Genomic DNA, 18,419 nt, shown 5'->3' with positions numbered 1-18,419 from the left:
AGCATGTTGTAATTCAACTCCCTGAATGGGCAGCTGTTGTCAGCGTCTGAAGCTCGTCTCCTCGCGTCCAGTAACGCAAGAGTGTATATGTCACGCAGATAGTGGCATAAAAGATGTATGGAGCTGTCGCGCACTGTGCTCGAATGAACTAGGAAGCGAAGCCCCGAGCCGTGTTTCCTCTACAGTGGATAGCTTCTCGCGAATGGCTTCTATAGCGTTGTGCCATATCTGCTGGTTTTGAAAGCGTCCTCTAGGAACAATGATTTTCGAGGAGTAGCGCAGTGCGTGCGACGACCAAGCTGTAGTGTCAGGGTAAGAAGGATTTCACTCACGAAGAATACATCTACTCAATTCGACAAGTGGGTGCCCTTTCTTTGTGGTTGTTTCTTATGCCTGGCTGCGTTAGGTGTTAGTTATTTTTTGTCTCTCCTGCAAGCCACGTTCTTCACTTCGTGGTTCCCCCAAGCGCTACTCGGCAACCGAGTTCTCGTGAAATAGCCTGCTCTCCGCGTACGTAGTTAAGAAGGAACAGAAAGAGAGAAAAGTAATTGAACGCGCTGACCGAGTTCAAAGAAACAACAAAGTATATATATTTTCTGATCCGATCTCATCTACATTTTCTCGCGTTACGCTTCACTTATTTCTAAGTTTTTTACACCTCAACTATCTCGGCGATATGAACACGTTGCCGTTCTCGGGATGTTTTTTTATTGCGATAGCAATTATATGGACAGTCTCGGCTGATTTTTGCCGTCGCCGCCGTCATGCTGCGTATATGTATAAGTATGTATATATACATCAATATCCCAAAGAAAAATAAATCAGAAAAATGCTTCCGAAGCGCGAAATCGAACCAGCGACCTCTCAATTCGCAGCGCGGTGCGCTAAGCCAATGCTAAGCACTACTCCACAAAGCGTACATCCCTGAGGTAGATAACGGCGAGCGTTATATACACACCCTTTACCGTTTGCAGTCCTCCGAGACGGAGGCGCTTATAAGCGTTTCTTCATTACCAGCGAGATGGCGCTAGGAGCGCGACGGGCGCACTTAAAGGCGTTTCAGATGTCGTGCACGTAACGTACGTGTACTTTTCACGTTTGCGTATGAGTAGCCCCTACGTACGTGAAATTAAAACTGTCTAGTTGCTGCCGGGTAGTGATGGACGCACGGTAGTCGCAGCGCGTCGATCACGGGCCGCTTTTCTTGCTATCGCATTCATTGCTTCGCCCTTGCGGCGAAACTGTGACTTTTTTTTCTTTTCCGTTTCATTCGTCGTCCTTTCCCTATCTAAATGGAGTTTTACTTGAGAAGGTAGCCAGTAAACGAAATTTTTTAGGGGCGAAGCTCCTTAAGGCGGCACCCGTTCGTCCCTCGTAGTCGTAGTAGTGCGTAACCAGCCGTAACGCTAGTACCAGATCTTGACCTCCAAGGTGGTGCCGGTGGGAGATTTTTCCTGTGCGTTGTTGAACAATAAAAAATTCGCAGCGTGCGCGTTAACTAAAAGCCGAATTCTTCTGTCTCTCATTCCCCATTAGCAGCCATTGGCATGTTCCAGTAGAAACGTTAGTAGAAGTAGAAGTGTAAGTGTTAGCTAAAAGCCGACTTCTTCTGTCTCTCATTCCCATTAGCAGCCATTGTTTACCTCCAAGGTAGTGCCTGGTGAGATTTCTCCTGTGCGTGATTAAACAATAAAAATTTTGTTCAAAACGCCGTTGATTGATGAAATAAACCAACGAAAGACGCCAGATGTTTTCTAAAAGCAAAACGAAAGAACGCCAGATGTTTCTAAAGCAAAACGAAAAGATGCCAGCTGCTTAACGAAAGACGCCAGATGTTTCCTAATGCAATTGTTTTCTAAACAATGAAAATTCACAGCGTACATGTAAAATTAAAGTGAGCTGCAAGTCGTCATAACTCATCGAACCTTATATAAACGCGCCCGATCTCACGTCGGTGATGATGTACTGGGCAGAATTCACGGAAGATTCACGGTTTACCGATGAACCTCCGCAGCTTCGCCCACTCATCATCATTCACTCCGTGGATATGCTGTGATTATTTTTTTAATATGCAGCGCGCAAAAGATTGACGCAGTGGCCCTATCGGTACGGGAACAAGGGCGGCGTGTGTGCTGAGTTCAGACATGCCGCCAGAACGGCGAGAAACTTCAATAGAAGCAAAATGCCAGTAACAGAGATCTGTTTTTAGGCGATGGTTTCGGCGATGCCGAGAAAATGGGCGCATTCGGCAAGCGTGACCTTGCCATCGGTTAAGCTTCAAGCTCTTTGCTCTTAAGTACTCTTCAAAAGAGAGACCGACAATAAAAATTAAGAAGCAATAATAAAAGATTATGACGAGACACAACGATCAAAGACTGCTAGCTCTCCGTTGCATTGGCCTTTGAAAAGGCAAGGCAATGGAATAAAATCACGAGCAAAAAAATGAGAAAAATAAATTAAAATAATATAGGAGCGCGAGTCTAAAGCACGCAGCTATGGCACATGATATCAAATCCTTTTTTTTTCGGCTGCAAGTCATGCTGACGTGCAGAAAGTAATTAAGCAAGAAAGTGCGTATCCTTAACAGGAGGCCTGTCGCTGTCGCTATACAAAAGATGTCGTAGCGAAGGCCAACGAGTGAACAGCAAAAACCTATTCTTGGATGTGAACTGCATGTGACAGGAGTTCAATGAAATTTTTTTCGGGCTTTTTTAACACTGTGTCGTTACTTGCAGTATAAATCTTATGAACGCTTGGTGTACATGCTATTGCTTCACCATTTTCTGAACAATGCGTAGGAGCGTTTAGTTTTCTTTTTGTATCTTATTTTAGTATTCCTATTTATTTATTTATTATTATTTATTTATTTATTTATTTAAAATGTGCTATCCGCAAATTAATTGAATATGGAAAATACCCGGACCTGTCGTGCCTTCCCTTCATATATATATAGTAGTGGGAAAAGAATCACGCGGACCCCGATAGAATAAGGAATGAAGAAAGAAACTACGACTTTCGTTGGTTTGGCACTGTATATTTTCACTAACGTTTCGTCTGGTGGACCAGACTTTGTCAAAGTAACAAGTACATCGCGGTGGGTTTCCTTATAAACACGCTTAAAGTAGATAGATAGTTTCAAAGAACTTATCGATAGCAAGAATGACAACATAAGATAGCGGTCACGCGCAGTCGACATGGATTCATGCGCGCACATTTGGGACTCGTGGCCGCGAAATCAGGTTACACAGGGTAACATAGATTGCACACGCAGTTGATATGGCATTACACACTAGTGATATGACAGAATTGTTGGAATGCACGTCACATGGAAGAAAAGGCGGGGGGGGGGGGGGGGGGGAATGACATCAGATCTGCGCTTTACCTATTTTTTTCGCAGGAACGTAATCACATGCTAGCATTAAACTGCGAACAGTCTGAAATCGCAAACAGAAAATCTACTCAGCACTAAGGTCAATTTTTACTTTTAAGTTCTCCTGAAGTACGCTTCAAACACATCAAGGTTAATACGAGAAGAAGCTAAAAAAACTGAAAAACAGCACAGACACCGTACATGATGCACACAACTCAGTACGTATGCACGTAGTCTGGTACGAAAGCTGAAAAATTGTGGGTGATTACCAACGTAACCGTAGAAGAAACACGAGCGATATTAGAAACAGAGCTGCCTATCCCGTTGAAGACCAGGTTATGATTAACAGTGCTTAGTGGGAACGCTTGTAAGTGTGCCTATGCTTTCGTTGATACCGGATGAGACGGTGTTAAACTTATAGATTAGGTAAGACTCGCGGGCTTCACGATCATGATGAGAACGAAAGCCTGACTCAAGTATAGTGGCCCGAATATTTTCAAAAGAATGCCCAGGTAAACGAATGTGTTTTGATAATGGTAGGCTAGGAAGCTTATTGGAATGCGATCTATGGTTGTTAAAGCGTATTCTAAATGAAGTTTCCGTTTGGCCAATGTACTGTTTTTTGCAGACGGTACACTCAAGCATGTATATAACGTTAGAACTATCGCAATTAAATGAACCTCGAATGTTAAGGGAGAAGTCTGAAAACGTGCTATTGGCTTTCTGTGTCGTTTGCATATGTATGCACACCTTGCAACGTGCTTTGTTGCAGGGTGCACAGCCAGTTATTTCGGGCTTATTTACTTTCGATGACGTTAATAAATCTCGGAGATTTTTAGACCGTCGGTACACAACGCGAGGTGGTTCAGGAAAAAATACTCTTGAGATGTTCGCTTTGGGCAAGGAAACGCCACTACAAGAGTATTTTTCCTGAACCACCTCGCGTTGTGTACCGACGGTCTAAAAATCTCCGAGATTTATTAACGTCATCGAAAGTAAATAAGCCCGAAATAACTGGCTGTGCACCCTGCAACAAAGCACGTTGCAAGGTGTGCATACATATGCAAACGACACAGAAAGCCAATAGCACGTTTTCAGACTTCTCCCTTAACATTCGAGGTTCATTTAATTGCGATAGTTCTAACGTTATATACATGCTTGAGTGTACCGTCTGCAAAAAACAGTACATTGGCCAAACGGAAACTTCATTTAGAATACGCTTTAACAACCATAGATCGCATTCCAATAAGCTTCCTAGCCTACCATTATCAAAACACATTCGTTTACCTGGGCATTCTTTTGAAAATATTCGGGCCACTATACTTGAGTCAGGCTTTCGTTCTCATCATGATCGTGAAGCCCGCGAGTCTTACCTAATCTATAAGTTTAACACCGTCTCATCCGGTATCAACGAAAGCATAGGCACACTTACAAGCGTTCCCACTAAGCACTGTTAATCATAACCTGGTCTTCAACGGGATAGGCAGCTCTGTTTCTAATATCGCTCGTGTTTCTTCTACGGTTACGTTGGTAATCACCCACAATTTTTCAGCTTTCGTACCAGACTACGTGCATACGTACTGAGTTGTGTGCATCATGTACGGTGTCTGTGCTGTTTTTCAGTTTTTTTAGCTTCTTCTCGTATTAACCTTGATGTGTTTGAAGCGTACTTCAGGAGAACTTAAAAGTAAAAATTGACCTTAGTGCTGAGTAGATTTTCTGTTTGCGATTTCAGACTGTTCGCAGTTTAATGCTAGCATGTGATTACGTTCCTGCGAAAAAAATAGGTAAAGCGCAGATCTGATGTCATTCCCCCCCCCCCCCCCGCCTTTTCTTCCATGTGACGTGCATTCCAACAATTCTGTCATATCACTAGTGTGTAATGCCATATCAACTACGTGTGCAATCTATGTTACCCTGTGTAACCTGATTTCGCGGCCACGAGTCCCAAATGTGCGCGCATGAATCCATGTCGACTGCGCGTGACCGCTATCTTATGTTGTCATTCTTGCTATCGATAAGTTCTTTGAAACTATCTATCTACTTTAAGCGTGTTTATAAGGAAACCCACCGCGATGTACTTGTTACTTTGACAAAGTCTGGTCCACCAGACGAAACGTTAGTGAAAATATACAGTGCCAAACCAACGAAAGTCGTAGTTTCTTTCTTCATTCCTTATTCTATCGGGGTCCGCGTGATTCTTTTCCCACTACTATTTCCCTGCCATGGCCCCCGAAACGACTACGTTGAGGCACATCAGCCTGAAGTATCCCACGACTGAAACTTCGACAGTCGTCATCGGCGACTCCCAGTCGAAGTACTTGCACCAGTACTTTGATCCCAGTGCGCAAGGAACGCCGGCCTTCGTTTCCCAAGTCGGTGCCACCACTGAAGACATCCGGTCACTGCTAATTTTGTGCCAGAAACGGCGAAAAACCTTATGCTTCTTGTCGGTACTAACGACATGCCGTCAAGCAACGGAGCAGCAGCATTTGAAAGGTATCGCTCTCTGCTTGAACTAATTATGAAGACAATGCCAAACATCTCAAGAATCTATGCTACACTCATTCTCCCTCGTTGTACCAATCGTCGTCATGGTAACCGCAACCTCTTGTTCGTCCGACGCTGCAACCGAGAAGCCAGCTACTTCAATAAACTACTGCGTGGATTTTGCAGCCACTCGAGGAAAGTCTTCTTCGTGGACCACGGATTCCAGTACCTGCCCCCAGGCCGTGTTCTAGCCGCCGACGGCCTCCACCCGAGTTTTGAAGGCGTCGCACTCATGGCCAGCCATATCCGTGAACTTTTCTTCAAACGCACTGACAACGATGTATCACTGTGGCGTGATTTCGCATCGTGTGTCCTCCACAGCGGTGCCGCCCAGACTTCGCCTAGAACGTGCTCCGCGCAGCCTTCCCCAGACGTCGACCACTGGCCTCCAGTCTCGAACCACCGTGGCCTTCCCGGTGCCAGCCGTACTTCTTCTGGAACGCGCTACAGTCAACCCTCAGCAGACGCCAACAAGGACCTTTCAGTCTCAAGCCATCGGAACCATCGGGGTTCCAGCCGTACCCCTCCAAGTAAGAACTGTTCTTTAACTTCCCCAGGCACCAGCCGCGTCTCTCCCGTCACAAACAGCCGCCACCTTCACGAGGGAGGCACACAGACCACTCCGTCTTTGGGCCGCCGCTACCCTACCCGGAAGAACCCCGCTCGTGACAAAGCCGCCAATTGACTGCCGATTCCTGGTAACTCTGTTCAGCGTCTTCCTTCTAGGACATTCTTAAGGGCTAGAAAAATTGCCGAGAAAAGCATCCGCTCTGAACTGCATGTAACCGCACTGTCGACGTACCTGAATGCTTCTAAAGTACCGAAAGGCTTACAGCTAAGACTGAAGCCGGCCACTTGCGACCTTTCTGAGTCGAACAAAGCCGATTGGCAAAGAGTACTAAGCAACGCCTCTTTGGAATTACTGCGTATTGTTGTTAACCATTACAAATCATGTACGATGCGTCTACATAGCGAAGAAAGCCGCTTCACGTCACAGTTAACGCCACGTGAATTAGAATGCCTGGCAGAATTTAAACAGAATAAGAAGAAAACCTTATGCACGCTCAAACACAATAAATTTATTCGTGATGGCATAGACCCTTCTATATGTATTGCTAACATAGATACTGTTCCTACTGAACCATCACTCAGAAGCAGACCAACTGAACCAAGCGACAATGTTGTTAACCTTTCAGTGTTCGTTCTTTCTGGTGCTCATATATCGGCCTTATCGAAGGGTCTTACCTTTTGCCCAACCTCTGGTGGATTCAATGAATTTCAGCTTTTAAAAGACCTTGACAACTTTGCTCGAACCATGCGCCTAAGAGAGTACTTCCATAACCGTGAAAATCCTAGTGACGCTAAACTATCTATGCCCTCATACAAACACTGGACCCCACCAGCGCAACGTGATAAATGTCTAGATTTGTATATAAGTGCAGTGCAACGTGAAATACTGGAGGCGTACAAAACCCGTGTCCGTTACCGACAGAATATGACGAAGGAAGAAAAAACAGCGCTTGAAGAGCTTTCAAATAATCATGATATCGTCATTAAACCCGCAGATAAGGGAGGAGCGATTGTTGTTCTCAATAAGAGTGATTATATCATGGAAGCGATCAGACAACTCTCGGATACCACTTTTTATAAACCCCTCGCAACCGACCCAACCGATAACTTTAGGTCCATTTTGATAGATCAGCTCACAAAATTACTAAAGCAGAAAAAACTAGACGAAAAAACCGTTAGGTCTCTCATACCGCTCAGTCCCGTGGCTGGTAGGTTTTACTTGCTACCAAAGATTCACAAACAAGGTAACCCAGGCTGCCCGATCATTTCCGGTGTGAACACTACAACGGAAAACCTTTCACGCTATGTAGACTCCCTTATTAACGAGATTCCTGGAACATTTCCGTCATTCGTAAAGGATACCAATAGTTTTCTCCAAGATATATTACACCTTACCATTCCGCATAATTCAATCCTTGTAACTCTCGACGTCACCTCGCTTTACACTAACATACCGCATGCCGATGGGATTTCAGCAGTCCTTAAAGCGTATGAAGACTGTCGTGTCGAAAAGCCTGTAGATAAAGAAACCCTGGGATCGCTCCTAAAACTTATTCTTGAACTTAATAACTTCGAATTCAATGATAGCCATTACGTTCAGGTAAGCGGTACTTCGATGGGAACCCGAATAGGTCCGAATTATGCTAATATCTTTATGGGTATTTTGGAGAATGATTTCTTATCCAGCACTGACATGCAGCCTTTCTTTTATAAGCGATTCATTGATGATATTTTCTTGATTTGGACATATGGGGAACAAAACCTCTTGAAATTTATAGATGCGTTTAATCATTTCCACCCGTCAATCAAACTGTCGCATAGTTACTCGCCACTTTCGGTAAACTTCCTAGACGTCACTGTGTCGCTATGCGAAGGAAAACTGCTGACTAAACTATATCGTAAACCTACTGATAAAACCCACTTCTGCATTTCAAGAGCAGTCATGTACGACATTGCAAGACCGCCATTCCCTATAGTCAGGCCCATCGCTTTAAACGATTGTGCTCCAACCGCGAGGATTTCATAGCGAATTGCGAACAACTTAAAACTTCTCTCACTAAACGGCAATATCCATCGGCTTTAATCGATGACGCAATAGGTCGAGCAGATAAATTAAATAGAGCGGAAATTCTGAGGGGGAACCGTTTGCCCGAAAAACAGAATAGCACCAACCTTGTACTAACACACTCAGCATCAGCACCAAAGGTACACTCTATATTAAAACGCCACTACAATATCCTTGCCCAAAGCGAACATCTCAAGAGTATTTTTCCTGAACCACCTCGCGTTGTGTACCGACGGTCTAAAAATCTCCGAGATTTATTAACGTCATCGAAAGTAAATAAGCCCGAAATAACTGGCTGTGCACCCTGCAACAAAGCACGTTGCAAGGTGTGCATACATATGCAAACGACACAGAAAGCCAATAGCACGTTTTCAGACTTCTCCCTTAACATTCGAGGTTCATTTAATTGCGATAGTTCTAACGTTATATACATGCTTGAGTGTACCGTCTGCAAAAAACAGTACATTGGCCAAACGGAAACTTCATTTAGAATACGCTTTAACAACCATAGATCGCATTCCAATAAGCTTCCTAGCCTACCATTATCAAAACACATTCGTTTACCTGGGCATTCTTTTGAAAATATTCGGGCCACTATACTTGAGTCAGGCTTTCGTTCTCATCATGATCGTGAAGCCCGCGAGTCTTACCTAATCTATAAGTTTAACACCGTCTCATCCGGTATCAACGAAAGCATAGGCACACTTACAAGCGTTCCCACTAAGCACTGTTAATCATAACCTGGTCTTCAACGGGATAGGCAGCTCTGTTTCTAATATCGCTCGTGTTTCTTCTACGGTTACGTTGGTAATCACCCACAATTTTTCAGCTTTCGTACCAGACTACGTGCATACGTACTGAGTTGTGTGCATCATGTACGGTGTCTGTGCTGTTTTTTCAGTTTTTTTAGCTTCTTCTCGTATTAACCTTGATGTGTTTGAAGCGTACTTCAGGAGAACTTAAAAGTAAAAATTGACCTTAGTGCTGAGTAGATTTTCTGTTTGCGATTTCAGACTGTTCGCAGTTTAATGCTAGCATGTGATTACGTTCCTGCGAAAAAAATAGGTAAAGCGCAGATCTGATGTCATTCCCCCCCCCCCCCCCCCCGCCTTTTCTTCCATGTGACGTGCATTCCAACAATTCTGTCATATCACTAGTGTGTAATGCCATATCAACTGCGTGTGCAATCTATGTTACCCTGTGTAACCTGATTTCGCGGCCACGAGTCCCAAATGTGCGCGCATGAATCCATGTCGACTGCGCGTGACCGCTATCTTATGTTGTCATTCTTGCTATCGATAAGTTCTTTGAAACTATCTATCTACTTTAAGCGTGTTTATAAGGAAACCCACCGCGATGTACTTGTTACTTTGACAAAGTCTGGTCCACCAGACGAAACGTTAGTGAAAATATACAGTGCCAAACCAACGAAAGTCGTAGTTTCTTTCTTCATTCCTTATATATATATATATATATATATATATATATATATATATATATATATGCTTTCTCTCTCTCTCTCTCTCTCTCTCTCTCTCTATATATATATATATATATATATATATATATATATATATATATATATGCTCTCTCTCTCTCTCTAGAGAGAGAGAGAGAGAAAGCAGTACGTTATGCCTTACGTTTCGGCAGGGGCATGGCCTTCGATTCTCTGATATATATATATATAATATATATATTATATATATATATATATATATATATATATACAGGAGGCGAGTACTCCACGTTCCCCATGCAGCAGAGCAAGCAGTCTGTTCTTTTGCACCGGGGCACGAGGTTGGTCACAAAGAGATTTGTCGTTGTGTGCCTGTCCAAGAAATGGATCAAACAAGGCTCTCGCTTTTGGCTTTTTTTGCCTGTTAGGGTGTCATTAACCACTCCGACCTCCGGTTTAGTTGCGTGATGGTACGGCAAAGAAGTCAAGAAGTAAAGAAAACGCCGGCGTTATAATAGCTTGCTTACCACTCGCTCACTTACAAAGCGAAAGCTAGACAGTGGTTACATAGGAGGCTAAGCAAACGCGAAAGCAGACGTCTGCGCAAACACGCACGTAAAACGATCTAGTCAGGTTGAGTCGAGTCTGCTAGCACTCGCACACCTATCCGTCACTTCTGGATGATACGCTTATATTAAAGGCGGCGCGGGAGCTCAGAAGTCTGCGTATTACATACATGGCTGTGCAGACGCTTTGCTCGGCGGTGCGCGGAGACAAGAGATTTGTACATAAAGCGGCGCCGGTTTTTGCGAAATACTATGCTGAGGAAAGGGGAATACACTCGCCATGAAAGGCAGTGTGGGAATCAGTGAATCCAGGCGCGCATACTATAGAAAAGCACTGTAGAAGACGAAATATTAAGTTAGCGAAGCTTATGTGGCATATGTATTTCATCTTCTTTATCTGGCGCGTCACTGGTCAACCACGTGAGCTTGTGCGTTGGGTGTTAGCTACCGGCAAAAGGCTGGAGCTTGGAGCGTATTTTTCCCCCTGTTTTAACTTTTCTTTCTTTTTTTGATCATCCCTGCTGCTGGGTGATTCCACGTAAGATCGAACAATCGATGGCTGGTCGACCTCTCAAATTTATTTCAATATTAACGTGTTCAGTGCCGGCGACACCTTTTTCGGTACCTGCTGGCCTTTTAATAAAAAGCAATTCAATCCTGCCTGCATATACACTTGCTGGGCAAGAAGTCGGAATTGCCAATCCTTGCCTAAGGGTCTCATTGGAGGGGTCGTAACTATTAGTGCAACGATATTATGCAACATGTTTTCAATGATTATGAAAGCTGGTGTGGAGGAGAATAAGTGGACAAAGTTTAAGAAATATAAAAAATGTTTTTTTTTTTTATTGTCGTCAGAAGTTTCTATTGTTCGGTGTTTTCTTTAACTTAGCCCGATCATATCTCTTTACTGAAAAGTTATATAAATATTAGATTCGGCAGTGTGGTAGATAAGCATGCGAAGAACGTAATGCGCAATTTTTGTCGCTCTGCTACAACGATTTTTCGAGATAAAGACCTTCAAAGTAAAGAAGATAATGTTTCCTGGGCCAATTTTGAGGTTTTTTATAAAAACATCTACACCACACATCACAACTAAAAATACCTGAGCAGAAGCAAAAACATGCATATATTTAGTTAAAGTAATTTGAGCTACCTAACTTTAATATATTTTCTGAAATTCATAACGAAAGTTGGCCAAAACAGCAGAGCGGACGAGCGCTCCACTCCACCTCTTCGTCATTATTGATTTCCTGTGCTTCGAAAAAATTTTTGGCGGCAAAACAAATTGCGGATCTCTTCTTTCCACTCATCGGCATAATATATAAAATTTTGAAATAAATTTGAGAGGTCGACCAGCCATCGATTGTTCGATCTTACGTGGAATCACCCTGCTGTCGTCATTCTAACCCCCCTTCCCCTCTACACGCAAAGTAGCAAGTCAGCGTTTTATGCACGCCGGCTAAATTCTCTGCCTTTGAATAAAGGGTTTTATCTATCTATCTATCTATCTATCTATCTATCTATCTATCTATCTATCTATCTATCTATCTATCTATCTATCTATCTATCTATCTCGCGCGATACAGAGACGAGTCGTTCGCAAACGCTTAATTAAAGGCGCGGAATTTTTAACTGTTCTTAGCAGCCCACGCACGTATCCTACTATAACTTATACAAATGTGCATGCCTTACACCACGCAGACATTTGAACAGTTCTTGGAGAACTTCGATTTGAATGCTGCTCAATGATCTGACGTGGAAAAGTCAGAACATTGACTGCCAAACGGAAATGGGAGAGAGCAGTAACCGCTGCAGTGTGGCCGTCGGGGTGCTTTTGCCGACCATGTATAGTCGCGGTTCTGAGGAGAAGTCGCTAACCCTTCTTGGTCAACCTAAACGATAGCGGCTTTAATTGAAGGCCAGTTGGAGCAAGCAGTAAAAAGTAATTTCCGGTCATTTGGTCTGGTTGCCAGGCAGTACTGGTTCTGTTCTGTTCTGCTGGCTTGCTGTGGACGGGTTCATACAGATTCAAAAGTGGTTCGGTTTTGCCGCTGGCGCTCTCAACTACTCTTCATTTGATCCATCAGCAGACACTTTTCACACATGGGGCGCATGTTCAGTATGTTCCCGAATCTTTGTCTGTGCTTGCAATCACAATATGCAAAGTGAGTTATGAAGTTATCTTCAGTTCTGAGAAGTGGTTTCCCTGCTGGAGTAGTGAAGAGAAGTGAGATTGGACAAGAAAAATGTTTCTCTGTATTCCCGCTCGCTATGTGCCGCCTCCACTCTCTGATAATCTGAAAGTATACTTATCGTCACTTTACTTTAATGTTTTTCAGGTTACACAGATTAAAATGCGGGCGCCAATAAACTAGTCCGGAAACGTGGTCTAATCACAAGTGCCAAGAGCGGGCCTTTGACTGACTTGTATCGGCACTCTACTTCTTATTACCGCAGTTCCATAGTTAGCGAAAAAATCTCGTGCTGAAGTAATCTAATCGAGATGCTGACGAGTCTGCGGCTGAAGTGTCGTTCTGCTCGCCTTCTTGCTTCTCGCAGTGCTTCAGCTGACACCAAGGGTTCAAGACGCCAAACCCAAGGACGCAGTTGGAGTGGCTGTCCTCATGGTTGGCGACACGTGCAACACCTGAGCGATGCCCGACAGCATCACACAGGCCCCAAGCCATGCCGCCATAGCGGAGGTCCTCGCCAACGCTACAGCGAGCCTCTCATTTCACCAGACCAGCCGAAGCGAAGGGGTCGGCGCCAACCCGGAGTCAGTCCTCGGACCGCAGTACCACAGCCACGTCCGCATCGCGGTCATCGTCATCATGATCGCATTCTCGGTCACGGGCAACAGCGTTGTCTGCTGGCGCTTGCTGCGCAACCACCGCCGGCGTCGCTACCAGAAGGCCCACGTGCTCTTCCTTAACCTCGCAGTGGCCGACCTTCTGGTCACCACAGTGACGATGACTTCTCAGACTGTCTGGGAAGTCATGGGCCGCGTCTGGATCGCCGGAGACGCCTTCTGTCGTGTCTTCAAGGTCCTGCAGACGTTCGCGCTGGCCTCATCCACCTACATGATTGTGAGCATCGCGCTGGACAGGCACTTCGCCATTGTGTACCCTCTCGCCAGGTGTCCTGCTCCATGGCGCCTTGCTGCGGCGGCCTGGATCGCATCGCTGGTCCCGTCGCTGCCCAACTTGTACGTGTTCCGGGTGGTCGAAACCGACACGGGCGTTCGATACTGCGCCTCACTGTTCTACGCGCATAAGACTGCCTCGACACTGCCTCGCCAACTGTACATGACCTTCGTGTTCCTGGCAGTGTTTGTGCTCCCTCTTGTGCTCCTGGTTGGCCTGTATGGTCGCATCCTCTTAGAAATCTGGAGCCAGAGCTTGGCGTTCAGAAATCGACATCAGACTGCGTCATCCTTGCCGAAGGCAAAGGTGAGGCAGTTTCAATGTAAGCGTCTTCCAGTTGGGTTCAGTACCCTTTTATTCGAAGTAGTTATTAGCTTTTGCGTAGATGTAAGCGTTACATTTTCACCGCATTAATCGTTTCACCCTGAAGTCGCAACTGTTTCGGCGTATTACGTAGAAATATGATGACATTCACTTACAGTATACGAAGTCAGAACAGCAATGCCTAACGAAAATACGAGAGGAGGATCGTCTCTGACCATGTCATACCGATGGCGTTTCGCTAGAGTACGTGACAACGTCGCGATGCATCGCAAAACTCGTTCACATGGCAGACTCGGGCACGAAAAGCACAATGTCTTCTTCTCTTTCATGTTTTAGGGGCGAAGCTCCTTAAGGCGGCACCCGTTCGTCCCTCGTAGTCGTAGTAGTGCGTAACCAGTCGTAACGCTAGTACCAGATCTTGACCTCCAAGGTGGTGCCGGTGGGAGATTTTTCCTGTGCGTTGTTGAACAATAAAAAATTCGCAGCGTGCGCGTTAACTAAAAAGCCGACTTCTTCTGTCTCTCATTCCCATTAGCAGCCATTGTTTACCTCCAAAGTAGTGCCTGGTGAGATTTCTCCTGTGCGTGATTAAACAAAAAATTTTGTTCAAAACGCCGTTGATTGACGAAATAAACCAACGAAAGACGCCAGATGTTTTCTAAAAGCAAAACGAAAGATCGCCAGATGTTTCTGAAGCAAAACGAAAAGACGCCAGCTGCTTGACGAAATACGCCAGATGTTTTCTAAAGCAATGGTTTTCTAAACAATGAAAATTCAGAGCGTACATGTAAAATTAAAGTGAGCTGCAAGTCGTCATAACTCATCGAACCTTTAGTATAAACGCGCCCGATCTCACGTCGGTGATGATGTACTGGGCAGAATTCACGGAAGATTCACGGTTTACCGATGTCCCTCCGCAGCTTCGCCCACTCATCATCATTCACTTCGTGGATATGCTGTTAATTTTTCTCTTCTGACATGAGCCAGAATGTGGCATAAACCGGACATTTAAACGGCGTCAAAACTGCACTCGAGCGCCATCACTGTGAATCGTGTCGTTTTCAATTGTTTTAAGAGCGATAGTTCTACTCCTCCCGCTACAAACCCTGAGAACGACTTTAATTGTGCATGCGTTTGACCTTGAAGCTCAAACAACGTCCTATTTCCTCCTCTTCCTCCGCGCATTTGCGTTGTCATGACAACGGACGTGCGCATGCGGTGTCGGTTTGTTCTCTCTCCCGCGCGCCCTTCTCCGTACCACGGTGACGTCACCTTCCTCCGTCGGTCAGTGAGAGCCGCGAGCCGACGGACGCGCGAGCCTCGAGATTTCAGGTCCTGCCACATGACTCCCGCGCAAGTGAAATGTGGAGAGTGTACTGATGCTAGAGTGTACTATCTAGTACACTCTACTGATGCTTACCGCGCGGGGGCGCCGATGCGCGGGACACCGTCGCAGCATGCTTTCCGCGATAGTTGCTACTCGCTTTTGCTCGACAAGTTTAACCAGGGCTCTTTTTTTTATTATTTGCAGGTGAAGACCGTCAGGTTGACGGCAGCAGTCTTCGCGGCGTTTCTGGTGACCAATGTTCCGTACATGGTTCAGGAGATGGTGTTGGCCTTCGGAGGCGCCAACGTGTCCTTAGACCGGAACATGGTGGCCCTCTTCGGAGTTATCTCGGCCTCAAACAGCGCCATCAACCCGTATATCTTCCTATGCTTCCAGAAGACAAACGCGAAACGCAAGCGTTTCGCGATGGCCTTCCGTAGAGACGTCGTCGCCGAGAGCGAACTCGTGAACGGCCGCTCCAGTTTCGGCGGGACTAAGCACTACCCGACTTCGGTCAGAAATCACTCGACCGTGTTCACTGTGTCCACAAAGGAGACGAATGGAAAGATATCCCCGGACCTGCGCACCGATTTCAGCGCTTTATGACATCGGAGGGCCGTGTCCTGGCTTTCGCGCATGCCAGCCGTCTTTCGGGCGCTAAGGACCTCGTAAACGAAGGACGAGACTGTTCCTGTACCACTCAACAATCCCCTGTGATCACCTGTGATACACCCATGTGACGCTGTGTGACGCTGTAGAACTGCATTTTTTTTTTTTTTTTTGTATTCTGTATCGGTTACGTAAAGACAGCGGTATACCCTCCTCATTCTTGTGAAGTTTCGGCAGAGCATTCAGTGGAATGCGAAGCTATAGGAGCTGGAATGTACAAAAAGGTATCATGTACAAGCACAAAAAAAAAATTAAACTGAACCACGAGTGGGCATGTTTTCCTTGGTGTTCACCAAAACCTGGGGAGCTCGTGTCCATGTTATCGCGTTTTGTACCGCTGCCACCGCTTTAGCTGGCGTGCTCTGCAGTGAAGTTAGGAGCTTCATGCACAAATAATTCTATTGCGATTAGAATATGATTGATGCAGTCATGTTCTTTTTTGTTTGTTTTTTTTTACATGACGGTGAGGTTTGTATTCATCGATGGATCATTATTATAGTGCGGGTTTTTTTTTTTTTCGCAGCGCATGAGTTTCGCGTCGGTTAGCAACACTGGATATACATTGGTCGACATCATAAGGAAGACTTGGAGTTAAGCAGCGGCAGGTGGCGACTAGTCTGAATCACAGGATGAGTGCCAAGAGAGGAGAGGCACGCTATAGAAGACACCCAGACAATTGTGTGATGAAATTTTTAGTTCCATCAGCACTTGCACTTCTCCACTTCAGGACATTTTGTGCAGCGGTGCTAGCTTTCTTGCTGGTCATGCAAGGTCACCAGCGATTCTTTTTTTTTTTTTTCGTGTTCTCGGTGCTAAGTGCTAAATACAGCGATACGTTTCCTATACAAAGGTGCGAGAGTCTGCTTAGATACAGACGTGCCGACGATCTCTCCTGTTTCGAATGTCCGTCGAGCGCACGATTGTCCACAGCTTCTGGAACATAATCATCAATCTTCATCATTTGAGGAATATTTACGGCGTAATGTTCTTGCGACGAACCTTTAACACGAAAGTAAAAAAAGGCTTAACTTGTAGAGTGAAGAAATATGAGAAAGTGACAACAGCAAGCCGTAAACCATGCGTGGACGCAGGGCCATAGTGCTCGTTGCGACCGCACCACGCCCTCTACGTTCCGCCGCCGGCGTGTGTCACAAGTGCGCTGACAAGCGCACCGCGTCATGGTTAGGGAGATTGTGATATATAGAGCGAGCGCCATGATATCTGACCGAGTCACATTCACTGATGACCTCGTACGGCGCGCCTTCTGTGAGTAATGATCGTTGGCCGACACACGACCGATACGAAAAAAAAAAAATGCGTGTCTTTCTTTCTAGGCCTCCGCGTGCTGCCGTGTTCGCCGCTAAAACCTTTTCGGACCCGTGCAGTAACTCGGAAAAAGTGTTATACAAGCATACAATGACGCTGACTACATTATTCATGGCGAATTCTTTCAACGAGCGGCGAGGGAAGCGTGGAGTGTGGGTTCGACTACTCTATATATTGCAGATCCCTAACGTACAAATACGGCGAACCCCCCCCCCCCCTCTCCCTCCCCCCCCCCCCCACACACACACACACCACGCGTTCCTGTTGGCAGGCATGCCTTCTTTCGAATTCAATCCAATTTGGTCGCACGCGACTTTCGGGACTCGAAGTTGAGAAATTATAAAGGACGACGGGCAAACGGAGAAGGGCCAGACCGTAGAGTTTCGGCCCATAACGCTCGCTCCGCTTCGAGTGCGTCGAGGAGAAGCGGCGGTGCCGCGATATCCCTGGAATGTGCGCGTACGCGTTCGCCTGCAACCAACGTTGCGCGCACGCTCGCCTGCGCAGCTTCGTTGCTCGGTGCGAACCTCAAGATGCTTTTTCTTTTCCTTTTTTCATTCTTTTTTTGTAAACGGGGCACACGTCCTGGCTTCAATACGAGGCTATATAGTTTGTATATTGCTCAACACTATCGTATTTTACCCTCACTGAAACCTTATTGAGTTCTCCTGTATGCCAATCAAGCTTCGCATCTCAACCGACCTTCTTTGAGATTAGGTATATGAGCCTTCTTAGGATTATATCTAAATCTTCGCAGTGTTTAAGGAGGAATGCCCACATATGGCAGCGAATGTTATAACAACGCGCGCTGTTTACTGCATTCTCAAGGCAGGAAATGCCAGCATCAGTCCCATAGGCATGTCGGGCATGGTTGTCTTCGACTTCTTGTTTTGTATGTTTTTTTTGTTCTTGTTTTTCGAGAAGTAACTGTAAATATACATACAAAACCCACCATCGCGAGCCATGGTCCAAGGATGTCTCGCTCGTTCTGAGATAGAAATGTCGGATAACAAAATGGTGAGTGGGAAGCAAAGCGACGTTAATTTTCCACCA

General features: G+C 45.5%; 1 protein-coding gene across 1 annotated transcript; it reads left to right on the top strand.

The window, feature by feature from the left end:
- The first annotated feature begins 13,131 nt into the window (after positions 1-13,131).
- Positions 13,132-16,336, top strand: LOC119385896 (gonadotropin-releasing hormone II receptor). Its single transcript, XM_037653264.2, has 2 exons — positions 13,132-14,026; positions 15,576-16,336. The coding sequence occupies exons 1-2, from the start codon at positions 13,232-13,234 to the stop codon at positions 15,975-15,977; spliced, it is 1,197 nt and encodes a 398-aa protein (XP_037509192.1). The 5' UTR covers positions 13,132-13,231; the 3' UTR covers positions 15,978-16,336.
- The last annotated feature ends 2,083 nt before the right edge of the window (positions 16,337-18,419 follow it).

Source organism: Rhipicephalus sanguineus, chromosome 3 (assembly GCF_013339695.2).
Source record: "Rhipicephalus sanguineus isolate Rsan-2018 chromosome 3, BIME_Rsan_1.4, whole genome shotgun sequence".
Taxonomy (NCBI): Eukaryota; Metazoa; Arthropoda; class Arachnida; order Ixodida; family Ixodidae; genus Rhipicephalus; species Rhipicephalus sanguineus.
This window is presented reverse-complemented; position numbering and strand designations above follow the sequence as displayed.